The sequence below is a fragment of the Stegastes partitus genome, unplaced genomic scaffold, assembly GCF_000690725.1.
Source record: "Stegastes partitus isolate 25-593 unplaced genomic scaffold, Stegastes_partitus-1.0.2 Scaffold2269, whole genome shotgun sequence".
Taxonomy (NCBI): Eukaryota; Metazoa; Chordata; class Actinopteri; family Pomacentridae; genus Stegastes; species Stegastes partitus.
This window is the reverse complement of record NW_007580000.1, coordinates 49325-66085: the sequence shown is the minus strand read 5'-3', so window position 1 is coordinate 66085 and position 16761 is coordinate 49325. Positions and strand designations below refer to the sequence as shown.

General features: G+C 42.4%; 1 protein-coding gene across 1 annotated transcript; it reads left to right on the top strand.

Moving 5' to 3' along the window:
• The first annotated feature begins 12695 nt into the window (after positions 1–12695).
• On the top strand, positions 12696–13496 carry LOC103374526 (leucine-rich repeat-containing protein 3-like). The gene has a single exon (XM_008304625.1). It carries the CDS (start codon positions 12696–12698, stop codon positions 13494–13496), a length of 801 nt encoding a protein of 266 aa, XP_008302847.1.
• The last annotated feature ends 3265 nt before the right edge of the window (positions 13497–16761 follow it).

Sequence of the window (16761 nt, the reverse complement as noted above, 5' to 3'; positions counted from 1 at the left end):
TGGATGCCATCTTTACCGGGTCATTTCCAGGCCATGGTGTTCTTAACTGAACTCGCGGCGCGGGGGAGAGCGCATGCGTGTCAGTCCTGCCAACAGGTCTCAGCCTTCAGTAGATTTTCATTAGGTTGGGTTTTTTCCACAGCTTTGTCCAGTCTATTCATAGCTTTTGTTTTGTTTACACATGATATTATTTACTCACATTATTTCTTTATGCTTAACACATCACATTTTCGTCTTATTTCTACATTGACTGAACCTTCCTAATCATATCTTTTGGTTTGTCTTTTATGTAACTCTAAAAATCAGTTTTGTTCAATTCAAAAAAAATCCACAACAAGTGTGTGCAAATTATGGGCTGGAACTCAGTGATTGTAACCAAGACGATCTCTTTATTGTCCCATCAGGGGCTAAGACACCAATATTTTGAGCATCTTTAATTCCCATGATGGACACTTTTGGGCCAACAAGAAACCGGTTCACGCTTTTTCAAGGCTGTCTTAATCAATTCAAACAATAATCAGCTGTCTGTAAAGAATAAAACGGATTCACTTTGCTGTCATTCCTCCTGTTACAGTTTGGTGCAAACACAACCGGGCAGACAGTAGCAGTTTGGTGTTTTATTAAACCTAAAATGTAGGTGAGTACAGCAGGCAGGCAGCAGACAGGATGTCAGCTGATGTCAAGATATTAGCCGGCAAGAGCTGAATCACACGCGGAACAAAAGAAACGACACAACAGTTTGAGTGGAGGTGGCAGGTGAGGCGGGTGTGGGGAGTCGGGTGACTGGAACCAGAAGGAAAGTCTGAGGACATTTGTAGGGAGGACGAAGTGTGACGGGAGGCAGGGGTGAAAAAGGCAAAAATGACACAGGGCTGAAAGAGGAGCTGTGACGCCTCCTGTTCATATCTGAGGTCAGTATGGGCATTAAGAGCTACTTGTCTAACATTTCTTAAATGTCCCATATGGGCAAATCCATTTTTATTGTGTTGTAGTTCTTAAAAACTTTTTTACAAAGCTGTGAAAATATGAAACTGTTTACTCCTGCCATTCCTCTGAGGAACCAATAATCACTGAGTTAAACGTAATCCTGCTACCTCACTGCTTTCTGCTTGTGAGGTTCAGAATGAGCAGCTGCCTCACAGTCCACCAGGTTCATTGACTTTCTAGAGCTGCTTCTGCAAACTCTAAAATGTCTCAACCACAAGAACAGTTCACCAAGTGTTCTGCTGTTGGCTGCAAGAGTGAACACAAGAGTCTTCATGCACCTCCAGCATCTGAGGAACAGAAGATGTAGTGGATACTGAACAACTTGTACTTTATAAACCTGTAGTTGTTTGTGTGCCTGTTTGTGCTTTATCGCAACCTAAACTCTGCTGGTGTTTGTTTCGCTCCTGCTCCCTGTGCTCACATATGCTGCATCCTAATACAAGCCAGATCCCAATAAAGTTGTTTTCCTTTACATAATTTGGAGTTTCTGTTGTCAGACAACACAACGAGTATGAAACAGTGACTGAAACGTGTCTCTTCAAGTCTACATGTTTACTGTTTTCTTAACCTTATTCACGCTGCTGCTCTGCACTGCTATATTACCAGTTTTATAACCATGACATTGTCTGACAAACTCAAACGTACACATGAGCTTAAAAAATGGCTTTGCTGGGAATTTGGTAATCGTTCCTCGCAAAATGAGAGAAAGTTAAAAGAGACAGGAAGTACTGACCGAACAAACTCATTTGATTGAAGGAAAAAGTACATTTCTATATTTGTTTTTAAATTTTCTATTTACAATTGCATCATCTATTTTTTTGTCTTTTGTCTATATTATTGTTGCACCAACCCACCAGAACAAATTCCTTCTTTTGTGTAAACTATACCTGGCAATAAACCTGTTTCTGATTCTGATTGTGTCCAGTCAAATGTTATGTCAATCACAAACACAGAGAGAGTCTTCTTCCTGAAGTGCGAGTGGTCAGCAGCAGCTCAGCTGTATTTAAAGCTACAAACAATAAAAATGGGCCGTTTTTAACAAGGGGTTATGCACTCATGGTGAAATAAACCATCTTTCCAGTGTTTTAAGCTGAAAAATGTAAAGACACATCCTGGGGACATGTGACACTTTCATTAATTTGCAGAAAAAAGCCAACACATGGGACCAATAACAAGATAATAGCTACAAAATTCATAGGCCTAGTTCTGTGCAAAAATATGTACTCTAATGTTTACTTGAAGCTAATATGACACAGCAGGTGTTTGACAAAGCATGTGGGGATTATCCAAAATTAGTACAGCATGTCCTGTTTGTGTTATTATCTCTTGACTACACTTTAGCAAGAAAAACACAAGGGGATTTTGTAGGGAGCGTAATTTTGGGAGATGTGTCCTAAATTTGTCGAAGTTAAACTCTTAAAACAACTTTGTCTCCCACTTACATTGTAATTATGGACAAAAGTTTGTTTTTTTTTAATAGCCAGTATGAAGAGCAGGAAGAATTAAAAAACAGTTTCAAAGTTAATAAGGGCAAGTGAGTACTTGAAATAGACTTGAAAAACAGATTCCTTAATTTAGCAGGATTTACGGGCAAAACTATGAAACTAAGACTCATGTCGGAAAAAACTAAAAATGACATTGATGTATTGAAGTGACCCATCATGGAGGCTGCTCTATGATGCATATGTCTTATGGTGTACCCGACATTGCATGTGCTGTTTGAGAGTTATATGTGTGGATGTTATCTGTATCCTCTACACTGGTTCATTCATAATGCTCTAAAGAGTGATACGGTAAAATGGCCGGTGATGCATCACCGTGCTGATTTACTTCCTCTCATGCATCCGCGCCGTTACAAGTCATCCTGTCTCACACAAACGACTCTAGATGTATTACAGCAGCTAATCAGGCGGTTACACCCCAACTCCCCCCTCTGTGGATGCTATTAGCTGCTAATGCTCTGCTCCCTTGGACACTGCTACAGTAAATACGCGTAATTGTGATGAATTGTTTCAAGCTAAAGGCTCCACTCATCAGTATCTCGACCCTCCTCGAAAGAGATGAATTTACTTTGTCAAAAAAAAAAAATCCAAAGTGATACACTCGGATAAGTAAGTGGGTGACAGGAGGCTGAATTGACTAGAAGCAGATGACGTGGGTGATTTGTCTACTCCAGAGGATTCATTAAGGGGGGCAGATGAACGGTAAGATGAGGGGAGAAGCCTCCTTGTGACGACTGGACTTGTGGTGTTTACCTGCTGAAAAAAATTCTCCCCTCGCCAACACACACTGACACACCGCTCAGTACTTTATCTTCAGCGTCGCAACCAAATGGTCATACATCAGAGGGCCATCTCTGCTCACTGTTGGCGGAGCTGGATGAATGCGCTTTGTTGTTTGAAGCTGTTATTAGCCGTCCCTGGGGCAATTACGGGCAGGGACCAGTCACATTTGTCCTAAACTGTGTATAATGTAAATAAATGGTGATCATTAGAAACACTTCACCAGTGTGTTAATCACGGGGATAAATGTGGAATAATGCCATCTTATTCACAGTAAAAAAAAAAAAACAGTTTTGTACACGCAATGAGCATTTAGGGCAAAACATGATCTGGCGAGAGAAAGGAAAAAAAAAAAAAGGAAAAAATCCCGACATGGGGGAGATTCTACTGTGGCTACATTAATCATGATAAACCGATACTAGATAAACCTAACGCTGTTATTCATCGAGATGAATAGCCACTTGTGCTTGCAACTTCTCCAACCCCGAGTTTCTCTGCCCCGTCCCATAAATTGATTGAGGAAGGTTAGCACAAGTCGCTGACGTGGAAAACCTGCTGCATCTCTCTGGCAGCGAACGCGTGTTGTTTCTGCTGCTCCAGCTGTGCTCCAAATTCCTGACCTTGGCTTCCTTTTATCTCATTGCCACAGTCCTTCCCATTTTCCGACTTGGTTGCTGTGTTTTGGCAGAATGAAACTAGCGGTGATCCCTATTATGACCTTTCATATAGTCGGACACAGCATAAAATTTGTGTTTGAGAATTGTCAAGCTCAGCAGATACATGTTAAGATAAAAAAAAAAAACCCTCCTTCAGCTGCCTGTGTTGTGTCCGAGCCACGCTTTTGTATTCAGCTTTAATATCTTTGCATATTTATTAAGTCTTCCTTTGCTGGGACGAACTGAATGATGGATTGATGATGATTAGTGGCTGTGTGTGGCGTATAAAGAAGCAGACAGATCAAAATGATGCCGTGTGCCATTTAACTCAAGTAAACTGGGAGCCTCCCTGCCTCCCAGCATGATGACTCCCAATTTAGCTTGTCACCCGTCTGTGGGCGGTTCAACTTTACAGAGTTACCTGATGGGATTTAACCTTTTTTACCGTCCTGTAGCTCTGCCTATGAAGCATCACTGGTTAAAATATATTGTGTGCTTCTTGATCTCTTGCTCTGCTGCCAGGCTACCTGAGTACACACACACACACTGTGCGTTTCCTGTCTTTAAAACTGTTTGTAAGGCAGCCAATTCAACATAGCTCGAACATCACATGAATCTGGGGAAACTTCATTATACGAGCAGGAAAATTCATTTTGCTCACTGCATGACAATCAAGACTTACCTCGGCTGTGTAGCGCAGATAGGTAAATTTAAAAATTCACACTTCCTTATCTAAACACTTGCATTCTCACTCCAACAACATGAGCAGCACTACAAAATACAAAGAATAAGAAGGCGATAGCATCTTCCATCTGCCAAGCCATCTCCAGCTCACTCGGTTGATACTGCCGTAGGCTCATTCTCCCTTGTCAGTGGCTGGTTAACTCATTTACATGGCCTGTGCATAGCCTGATACTTGATAAAAACACATAATAAATCTTTACAAAAGGAGAGATGTTGTCATTAGATCTCCTTTTTTTAAACAGGTATCCATGTGTTAAACATGCTTAGAACAAAATGTGTAATCCATATCAGGAGGTAGTTTAGATTTGGAGGTTATTTGAGCACAACTTAACATCTTAATATTTTTTAGGAGACTTTTGGAAAAGATTTTGTTGCCCCAATGGAACTGAATATGTCTAATTAAGATTTTGTTTCTGTTTTTTCTTTCATGTGTATTGTATATATGGAACACCTCTGTTTCTTTAAAATAAAGGCGCCTTGACTTGGCTACAGTGAATGTTTAAGGACTCTACGTCAGAACTAATTTAAAGGAAGACAGATTGTGAATATACGTTCACAGCATTATTTGTCAATTTTCCACTCACAGTGACGCAACTTCCTGGGGTCATCGGGTCCTATGGATGATTCAGCCTCAACCAGGCAGCCCAGCTGGCTCGATGGAGCTTGTGGCCACTCACAGCTCTACTCTCCTGATCCACGGCCACCTTAAAGTAACATTTGCTGCCTCACTGGCCAGCTTCATGGCCCTTTGCCTCCTGGTTCCGGTCGTGCCCAGCATGTCGTAGGCCCTGCCAACAGCCTGGCCTGTAAACCCTCGGCGTACCCCTTCAATGAGCTTGCACCTTGCTCGCTACTAGCCACTTTGGCAATTCTTTATGGCTTACCAACTTGCCCTCTTCCTCTTGCTTTCCTCCAGGGAACAATCATTTCTAAAATAATCATCTGCTTAGAAACTTCCAAGATCAGCACCATGTCTGACCTGTTTTAGCAGCAACGTCTGGGAAGCTCAGTAGCTTCCCAAGGTGTACTTTCGGCTTCCAGTCTTGTGCTGTTGCTGGCAGGCCAGAGGAGGTGGTCCTGTGAGCTGATGCTGGCAGCTTGTCCACAGTCCTGGAAAAGAAGATGGTCTTCTTCACAGGACAGATGTACTGGCAGTGGCTAATTGCCCTGTAGATGGTGATGAAGAAAATAGCACATCTTTTGCTACAGGGACCCCCTATCCCTAGTGTCTCTTATTGTTCCATTACCATTGTTATTGATAATCCTCTTATCGTTTTTTTGTCTGCCAGAGCCCTTAACTCAATCACCTTTGTTATTTGTAACTGTCCGCAAAACCCCTTGTTCTCACCTTTTGTAGTCTGTCAGACCCCAATTCAATCACCTTTTGTTAGCAACTATATGTAAACCAATCACTATTCTACAGTTCGACAATTTCATTTAATAGATGCTTTTATCCAAAGTGACGTACATCTGAGAGCAGATACAACACAAACAAGGATCTAGTCAGAAACCACAGGGGAACCACAGAGGAGAAGAGTCTAGCTATCGACCTCGGGCCCTGTTGTGGTGGTTGTATCATGCATCTTTTATTGGTTGAGCGTAGTGAGAAGGAGGGAGTGTAGACCCGAATGACAGCGTTCAGGTAGGTGGGAGCTGTTCTCATTGTATTCTTTTCTGTATTCACATATTGTCCCCTCCCAACTGTCGACTTACCTTCACAGACTCGCGCTCTGTGTTGGTAAGCCCACCATATGCCAGAATACTAATAAACACTCCACTGCAGCTAACTTCACATGAGGACTATGGGTCAACAATGGCATCCGCTATGACTTTCAAGACTTGGTCATGGTGGAGCTCCCATGCCCAGGACTTTCAAAAAGCTGCTACAGATGTGCCTGAAGGTCCCTATCTTCAGGTACGAAGGATTAAAGCTGGTGACCCCGTCGTCTACCAACAAAACAAGTTGAATTGACTTGGTAGAATGTTGTAGCGAGAACTTTACTCAATGGAGCTCCACTTTCCAAAGCTCAGACTTTGTACTCCACCACTTGAGCCCATCTTATCCTGGCTACATCCCAACCATCCTGCTGACTTGCTCCTCCTCAATGATGCTTGCACTTCATCCAAGACCAGTCCTTCACTTGGTGCCCTATCATAGTGGGGTGTGGTGCTCCTATCCAGGATAGCCCTTCCATGAAACCCTGTATCCACCAGATCTTGTACCTCAACCACGAGTCTGTGATATCCATGGCCTCTGCTGCCCTTTACTTCTGTTTAGTCTCACGCTCAACATCAGCCTTGTTGCTTGGATCTCTGAATTCTTTACTGAGGTTTCTGAGGGGGGGCTTCAACTTGTCGTTAAGGCGATCCTATTTAGGCTTCGAGCTGCTTCTGTAGGAACCTAGTGCCTCCTCTCAATCACAGAATTCAGCATACAACAGAAGTGAGCAAAAGCAACTAAATGTCAAATGATTTTAAATTACAGTCCCTTACAATAATTACATTAATTTAGAAGTAAATGGTGGGGTATTTGCTCAGTTTAGGTGTACTATATTAAAAACAAGTGATGTTGGTGTTGCGCAAACTTGTGGAGAGACTATTTTTTTTAGCTTCTTCTTCTCTGGACGGGTTGTTTTTTTCTTGACCTCTCAAGATTTTCTGTTGGAGTGAAGTCAGATGGTATGCTTGGTTTGGTCACAGTTTTCTCTGATACCCCCTTAAGAAACAGTGCGCTCTGGATTGTTAAAACACTGGAAAATTCTGCAGACTGGGAGTGGTCTTGTCAGCCAGTGTTTTCAGTATATCCGCTTGCACTCATGGTGCCATCAAGAAATGTCATCTTCCCCGAAGCTCTTGCAGTCTCATATCACCACACTCTGTATTCACTGTGGTAGTCATGGCCAAGATCACACTAAACATGTTGGACCCCACCTGAGCTGAGGAAATTTATCTTGGTCCCATCTGACAAAGGAATGTCCTCCTAGCATTCATCAGGTTTCTATTCATGTGCTTTAGTTTAATCTTGCAGTTTTGTACCAAGCTAAGGGTTTTTTTTTTATTTGGACACTATCCATAGAGGTCACTCTTATTCAATGTCCTCCACACTGTCTGAGCCACCACAGAAACTCCAGTTTAATCCATTGATGACCTCTGTGTAAGCACAAAGCACACGACTGTCTACTCTTCACACCTCGATTGTACAAGTTGTGGAGTGTCCTTTGCGTCATTTTAGGATAATAGCCACTGTGGGTCTGATTAGTGCTACTAATCAGTGGTTGCACCAGTAATTAGGAGGTTCCATACCTCCTGATTTCTGCTGTAACTGTGTTTTGATTGATTTTTACTTGGACCTGTTTTCTTTTCCTTCACTGTAAAGTCTCACGATCAGATTTTTAAAAATCTTTTTGACAGTTATCTTTCTTTGAAGCTATGACATAAGAATACAAACAGCTAATAGGTTCAAAGCTGAGCACATTCTCACATTCACAGCTCACTGGAAATCACACGTGTATTCACTTTTGCTTCAACGATCCCAGGTTTTCTAACTTGTCAGTGATTAGCTTCAGGTTTAGTCACTTTTGACTAAATCTAAACATTGAGTTTCTACAGTGGAGCTTGTATTTTCAATATAGTCTTTGGAAGGTATTTGTTATTGATCGCTCATCAGAGGAAATACTTCACTGTTCGACCTTACAGCTGATGCAGATATTGATAGATGATGCAATAATTTGACATTTAAATGCTACTGCAGTGTTGTATACTGTTACTCAAATCAGCCTCAGATAGCTCTACATATTGCCATCACCTCATCTCTTAGACAATTGAAAAGAGAAAATAAGGAAATTAATAATGATAAAAATCAATTAGCAACCACCAAGTCACAGGCAAAAGTGGGACAGATCGCCCTGTAACTCCCATATCACATGATGAGGGGGATGTTGGAATCTGGTGATAATTCTCTGTTACTAAAAGTGACTCCTTTCATAACGCACGTACTGATCAATTGTTCTTAAAGTGTGGATTGGTGCAGCTTTAAGATGTCATTACTGTGCACTGTTAATTAGCCAGACCCTCTTATAGCTCTCCGCGAGGTCTTAATGACAACAATTACACAGCCAATTACAAATTTATTGTCTTATAAACTACATGCTTATGGATCCTCCGAGGCGATATGTACACCGCTGCCGCACAAATCCAAAATTCATAGTGTACCATTAAACATCAGGCTCCAGGAGTTCAGTAGTTAAGTGCCACATATTGAACAATACATCACGGCAGCTGGCACGCTGTGGTTCTGAGACTGTGGCAGGACTGGCCCCCGTGAAAAACTTGCACTCCTTCGTAGCTCAAATGACACCTGGAACATTGGGACCAACCGACCTACATTTGAGTCACACGGGGGGAAGCGCAAATGGAATTGAAGCGGTCGGTTTAACTCACTCTCTAAGCCCATATTTGCAGATTTTTTTTTTATTCTTGTCAAGGTTATTTGAAAGATTGACATGCCTCTTATTTTTTTTTTAAATAACCTGCACTAAAATGTAACAATTGCACATTTCGTGAGCAGCGGTGAGATTTGGCTTGGTGCGCTTTGTCAGACGAAAACAATTTAAAACTGCTGTGCACAGTAAGTTACCGAGAGAGAAAAAAAAACTAAACAGCACACACATACAAAATCAACGCTCAGTGCTCTATTGCATGTGTGCAGCAATCAGACGGTTAAGGTCACACAAGAGCTGACCTTTTTTGTTTTTTTTAACATACTGATGTAAATTATACTCATTGTAGCGTCGACGCTCCTCAAGAGGTGTAAGAAAAAACAACTTGTTTCTACTTAACAAAACTCCTGCATAACAATTTCAGAGCATTATCTTTAATGAAACACTACTAAAAGCCTAAAAGCTTATTTATGAGACTGATTAGAGTGCATAAGTCGTGAGATGATGCAGACATACAAGGTGCTTGATTCGGTCATAAAAATTCATGTTGCATTAAATTAAAAAAGCAAACCAAGAACGTGCACTTTAGGCTGTTTGTGAGAAATAAACCTCCTTGAATAAGGCACTTAATACAGTGCAGACCTCAAAGCTGACATCTTGATCCACTGCTGTGCAGAATAAATCCCTGGGGTGGGAAAAATAATCAATACAGCACAGTTCAGTGTGACATGAGCAAAGTGTTGAGGTGGGGTGTGGTACAGAATCAATCCAAACCTCTCTTTGTCTAATTATGACTTTGTTGTTCTTGGGCTTAATGCATTTGACTGGATTTGATTAGGAGAAGCAATATTTTAAAAAATAAAATAAAAAAATGGAAAGAGCTCGACCTAATCTTAGCTTAAGCCATAACAACCAACAAAGGTGTAGATTTCAGGAGGGAAGCAGGGGATAAGGTCCCTCTAAATATTTATGACGTGGATTTGGAAGAAAAACGTGAAAAAAAAGCCCCAAAGACACAATTTTGCTTCAAATGTCCAGGGGGAGGACATCCAGTCCCATACTAAACCTGCCCCCCTCCACAAACGAAATCCACGATGTGTCAGCCACTTTAAAAGTTATTACCAAGGAACCTGTATTGATGGCTGTTTCTCTCTGAGAGCAATTTTCAGCCTCAGTGTTCCTATTTATTTGTCTAATTTGCTTAGAGGAGAGAGAGGGGGGAGGCAGAGCAGAGGAGGGGAGAGGAGGCAGGGAGGAGGACAGACAGATAGACAGACAGACAGGCAGACAGTGAGGCGGGGGGATAGAGGAGGACGAGGAGAGCTGCCAACAGAACAGCAGTCCAATCCACGCGCAGCCGGGACTCCTTCTGGCGCCAGGCGCGCGGTTCGGAGAGGGAGGCGCGTGATGAGCCGAAGCGGTGCGACTCCTGGAGACCTCGCTGGGACACCGACACCTCCTCCTCCTCCACCACCACCACCGCTTCCTCCTTCTCCTCCACCTCCACCGGGCTCATCAACAAGTGTGCCCGCTTCAGGAGAGGATCGACAACCAGACGCGTTTGGAGATATGAAGCATTTCTCTCGGAGACGTATTAACTTGGTTGCGCGCCGCTGAGGAACTTTACCCTGCTCTTATTTATCCCCCTTTCGCGGAGATGTGGATGTGCTGAAGTTCTTTTTCTTTCTTTTTTTTTTTTCCTTTAAAGAAAAATGTCCTTTTCTTTTTAGAGAGCTTCTTCCAGCGGTGATGCAGACGTGATAACTCCTGATTCACCGTCACCTCCTTTTTTTTTCTGCTGACTGTAAAAAAGTATTTTTTCAGGATCCAACTCTCTCCCGGTAAGAAGTCCACCTCTACAAGTAGAATACTTTCTAATTAAGTTCGACTGTTTACTCATGTGTATTTTCCTTTTGCTGATGTAATATTGCATCCCTATAACCACGTGTTAATTTGATTAAAATCCGCAATATTACCAAACACTCCCATGCTGCCGACTCCACAATTACGCATCATTAGCCTTATTAAATTTAAATCTTTGCTCAAGGTTTTCTCGCCGCTCTGGGCATCTAATATACTTATTAAAGATGCATAAATGTTTAGCTCCCTCATTTCCCCCCCTGTCCTGCTGTAATCCGTTTAGGCTCCTTTTATATTTACTTGGAGAAAAAAAAAAAAAAAAAAACGTTTAGGCTCCTTTTATATTTACTTGGAGAGAAAAAAAAAAGAGATGCAATTTGCCACCTAATTTCATTTTAAGAGGCTGAAACAGAAATAACCCACATCCCAACCCCGTGCATGCGTAAACACTATTATTTTACTCCAAGATGCTGCGGTGTCATCACACAACCGCAGGATGTTTTAACCGCACTTGTGCGTGTAAGGAGCCACATCTTGTCCACACCTCCTGCTGCGCGCGGACTGATGAGAACGTGAAGGGCCTTTCTAAGGCTCGCGCGTGTGTGTGTGAGAGAGAGAGAGAGAATGGGAAAGATGGTGTGCGTGTGTGTGTGTGTGTGGCCTTAAGCTATACGAAGCTCTCGCCAAAGAAGGAGAAAAAGACAAGAAAAATGAAAAAGAGACACCGGCTCCACGGGGCGGATGACCTCGAACACAGCAAGGGGTTTCATTGTGTGAACAGTTTAGCCCACCAGAGGGTGCGCAGTCCTGAAGTGATGATCCTCCTGCAGGACAGATGGAGTAATTTTAGAGTTCACGGCTATTCTTATCATGTGCCTGTGAATGAGAGACAGCAGTCCTTGAAATGAGGGAGCTGTGAAAAAAAAGAAAAAAGAAACAGCTTATCCCCATTGTTGGAGATGAGCTCTTTTTTCTTCTTCTTCTTTGTCCAGCTAATTAATATTGATATGTGCAAGAGCTCTAAGATCAGAGAATAATTCCATGTAACATTTATAGGAGACAATGGAGGAACAAAATTACGTTTTTCCTAATTGAATGAGAAATGCAGGCGGTGACCCATGAGTGTGCCTGCTGGTTTATGAGATTTACTGAAGTGAAATGGATTTTTCTCAATAATCTCGTTAGACATTTTGTAAACATTGCAGGAGCAGCATTTACTCCAAAGCAACATATGCACTTAGAAGATGACTAGCAGGAGCTACTGTCCGGTTGCATTCTTCATGTGTGCACACACGTGTGCGCTTTACATTTAGTAATTAATGTTTTGTTGAAGAATAACACTATTTGCTTTGCTTTTTTTCCCCCCCAGTGCACTACATGACATGTTGATTCCAGTGTTGGGCTTGGTCTGCTCCTAGCTCTCTGAGGCTTTCACCGTCCTCACAATAAACCTGAAATTGCAGGTCGATGTTGGAATATCATCAACAAGCAGCTCAAATTTTTTGGATGAGCTCTTTTGAAATGTGTTTCAAAAGATTACATAAAACTCTTTCAAATCTAATTTAAAGGATTATCTCGAGACAAGCCCACACGTTTCTGTGAATAAACTGATAATTTGGGCATTTTGAACACTAATGCAGCAGTGATCATCCCCAGTTAATGCCCAGAACCAGGTGGAACTATGATTGCTTTTGCGTGACAGGACTTGTGGGAGGTCGCTGCTGAATATGCAGGACGTGGCAGGGCCTGATATGCCCAGGAAATCCCTGCTTTTCAACGGCTTTGCCCTGTTATGGGGCTCGCTCTTTGGGATATTCCTTGCGAACGCACCAGTGATGGCTTGTCCCACAACTTGTCACTGTATTGAGAAAAACGGCCTGACAGTGGTGCAGTGTATGTCCCGCAACTTGGAGAAGATTCCATCCGATCTTCCGAGAGATACTGTTGTCCTGCTTTTGGCATCCAACCACATCACCCACATCCCCAACCATGCCTTCAAAGAGCTGCACTACCTTCAGGAGCTGGACCTGTCTAACAATGACATTGAGACCGTGGACGTCGGCGCATTTCAAGGAGTTTCCGACAGTCTCCTTGTTCTGGATTTATCAAACAATCGCATTCAAAGTGTCCCCAAAGAGGCGTTCGCCCGTCTCCGAGCGAAAATCAGCCTCTCGAACAACCCGTGGCACTGCGAGTGCATGCTGCAGGAGGTCCTGAGGGAGCTGCGGCTCGACCCGGAGACGGTGAACGAGGTGGTCTGCCACACGGCGGTGCAGGAGGAATATGCAGGCAAACCGGTAATCCAGGTGCTGGACTCAGGGATCAACTTCTGCAACTTTCACCACAAGACCACTGATGTAGCCATGTTTGTCACCATGTTCGGATGGTTCACCATGGTGATTGCGTACGTCATCTACTACGTGAGACACAATCAGGAGGATGCCAGGAGGCACCTGGAGTACCTCAAGTCACTGCCCAGCAGCTCTCAGATTAGCAAGGACTTTGACACCATCAGCACGGTTCTCTAGCCGGCTGGTGCGACTCAGGAGGTGTGTGTGTGTGTGTGTGTGCGTGTGTGTGTGTAAATCTGAGTAAATGTGTGGTTATGTAAAAAAAAAAAATGACTCGAAAGCTGTTTAAACACAGGATCATATATTTGCTGATCTTTATTTTGTCCCATGTTTTGTGTCTTTTGTATGATTGTCAAGCATTTGTTTTGGTTTTAATCAATAGGAATAAATGTGGTGCAACAACCAGACAGGGCAACAGTGATAGCACAAAATGAGCAAAATCTAGCCAAAAAAAACTCACATTTCTAAGCGAGATGATGGATTTGGACTGGAGAGATAAATGTTCCCACTCTGGTGTCGATCCACAATGAGATTGAATTTGGACTGAGATGAATGAGGGCGACGACGGTGTCTCCCAGTTACTTTGTATCGACGGATTTATGTACTTTATGTCACACTGTCAAGGTGAAGGCTTTCTTATGAAACTTCTAGTATATGAACTCGGTCAACGTGTTAACATTCAGTGGGTGTAACACTCGAGTACAAGCGCTGCCTCCGATAAACTTCACACGTTACACTGTCGATCCAGTGAACCACCTATGTAGCCACTGCATCATGTCAAAGACAAATGAGCATCCAGAAAAGGAAGAGTTGCCATAAACTCACAGTTCAGTTGTGGGTTTTTGTTTTTTTTACATTTCAAAAATATCACCAACATTTCAGCATCCCAAAGACTGGGTGAGATGTCTTTCACAGAGGCTGACAGGCTGGGATCTGACTGTCGAATGTGATGGTATAGTTGGGTTTTTTAGCGGGGGGGTTAAAGAAAAAAAGTCTGACAGATAGCAGCTCATCACATCTCTACCTACATGAACTCGCTGAAATTCTGATAAGATGTTTGGACTCTAACTTATTAGCAAACAACTGCCTCTTTTCACCAGATAAATCATGTGGGATAATGGTCGTCTCATTCTTTTGTTTTCCACTGCAGGAACTCTGTGGCTGTGTGAGGGTGGTCCAAACCTTTGTGGTTGTTTTGACAGCTAGAGCTGTCTCTGTAGTAGCTGTTACAGGGATGTTTCTTGGGGGAAAGAGGAGAACCTACTCTGGGGTTGGGACATCGGGGAGGAACTTTTGGGCGAAGCTTGATGCTGATTGGTTAAAGTTGTAGAGGACACCAAGTGCCGTTTTTCTGCTCTCTTGATGTCCTCATTGAGTAGTAGTCATTTTCTTTCCATCATTGCCATCAAGAAGGTCAAATTTGCCATATAGGTTGACATAAAACATCTATTGCTTCCTTTGTGCTCGTAGAAATGGAGTTGTATTAAGTTGCTGCTATTAGTTGCTATTACTATAAATACACTACTGTTGCTTTTAGGGGGTTGACATTGCAGTTTAAGCTGACAAATCAGATTACAGCAACACTTCTGTAAACACACTTGCCACCTCACATCTGCCCTCTACTCCTGCAGTGGAAAGCTGCCCATTGAAGCTACTGTGTCTTTATGGCCAACTGATGTTTGTAGCTTAAGTCTCCTCCGACTCCTGCTATACGTTTTACTTTCCTCATTCGTCTTTCTGATTTGTAGTTAAGGTCCCGCGCAGTGGGTTTGTCATTTGCTCATTTCTGCTGGAAAGGGGTTAACGAGTACAGTGAGACCGAACCATAAAGTTAAGCTGGAGTTATGCTTCTGTCTTTACAAATCTATGCAGAGAGGAGCGTAATGGGTAGCAATTGATGGCAGAGGCTCACAGAGGGCCTGACGTACACACCTACCCAATCTCAGCGCCGGTGTCTTGTGGATCTGCGTGCTAAACAAGTGGATTTAGTGAATCAGGCCCTGTCAGGGGGCAGGTTTGAAATGGAGATGAACACAAATAACATTACCCCGTGCTTGTTTGCCTACATGCAGCCATAATTTGTGCTTCGACGTGCGGGTAATAAAAAACCAAATTACTGAGCTCACAACAGGCTAAAAAGCGTGTAGTCGAGTGATTAACTCTCCATGGGTTTGCCTCCGTGAGTGACCCTCCTGCATTACCCAACCTCCTGATTCAAGGTTACACCATTATGTGGTGACCTGCCACAGCAACACTGCCCTGGATAGAAGGCCAGAATTCATAACTACAGGATCAATAATTTAATACATGGTGTACATGGCAACAATATTGCCGGAAAAAAAACAATGCTTTTGTTTATTTTTACATAATATGCACCACTTCCAGTGTAGTATTAAAATGTTGCACCAGTGTGTCTCCTCCATGGACAGAGTTCTAGTTCCTTAGCAGAGTTAACTACAGCACAGGTAGAAGAAAAAGCCATCATAAAGGACTTTAATGTTAAAAATATGAATTAATGCATATTATGAATCTAGTTTTTGGAATATACATTTAAGATATTTTAAGGTACGAATGTATTTATGTTAAATGTTGCCATCCAGAAGTAAACACCACATAGTTTCTCTTATCTTTTGGCCACAGCAGCAAACCACAAACAGCTCAATTAGCATGCCACAGGCATTACTCCTATTGATTTGTGTGTAGCGTAACAGTGTTTGGACACAAATTAAATGTGATTTTTTTTTCTCATGGGTAACTTTGTTGGTCAGGAGTTGATTGTGTCCAAGTGCCTACTCTGGGATTTCTACACCATCGCACTGTTGGACAACTGAGTGTCAGGTCTACTCCCCGTCGGTCCTCACCGCCGCAGAAACAAGTTTCTGAAATGTTACACGCTTCTCTGTGATTGACAACCTACTGTACCTGTCCTCATGTAGTGGCTCCAACTTATGTAGTAGCTCAAGCAGGTTAAAATAAACACAAATAATTATTTGCAACAAATACTTGACTTGTTTTTAATTTTGCATATTATATTTGCATTTGACAGAATATTCTTTTTTATACGACTGTAAATATCTTTGTTACAGAAGTGTCTGTCTGTGCAGTTTTGACCTGTCATATAACTGTTTGTGCTGGCCAGTGTGTATACAACCTTTTTTTTTGTTTGTTTTTTTGTGAAGGATCATGCCTTCTGTGTTGTTATTTTGTAAAATATGTCTTTGGCTAAAAGCCTGTCAAAGTGTTTCGATGTCTTTAGGAACTCGTAGCTGGTCGATTTCTTTTCTGGATCTACGGAAGGTTTAGTCCGTGACTTGTGTATCTCTGTGATGGAAATGAAAGGGCTCCAATACGTTTGTCTGGGAGAATCATATCAATTTTCTATCCGTTTCAGTAATTACTGTGTGTTTGTTTTGTTTCTGGGTTTCAATGGGCACCTTACCAG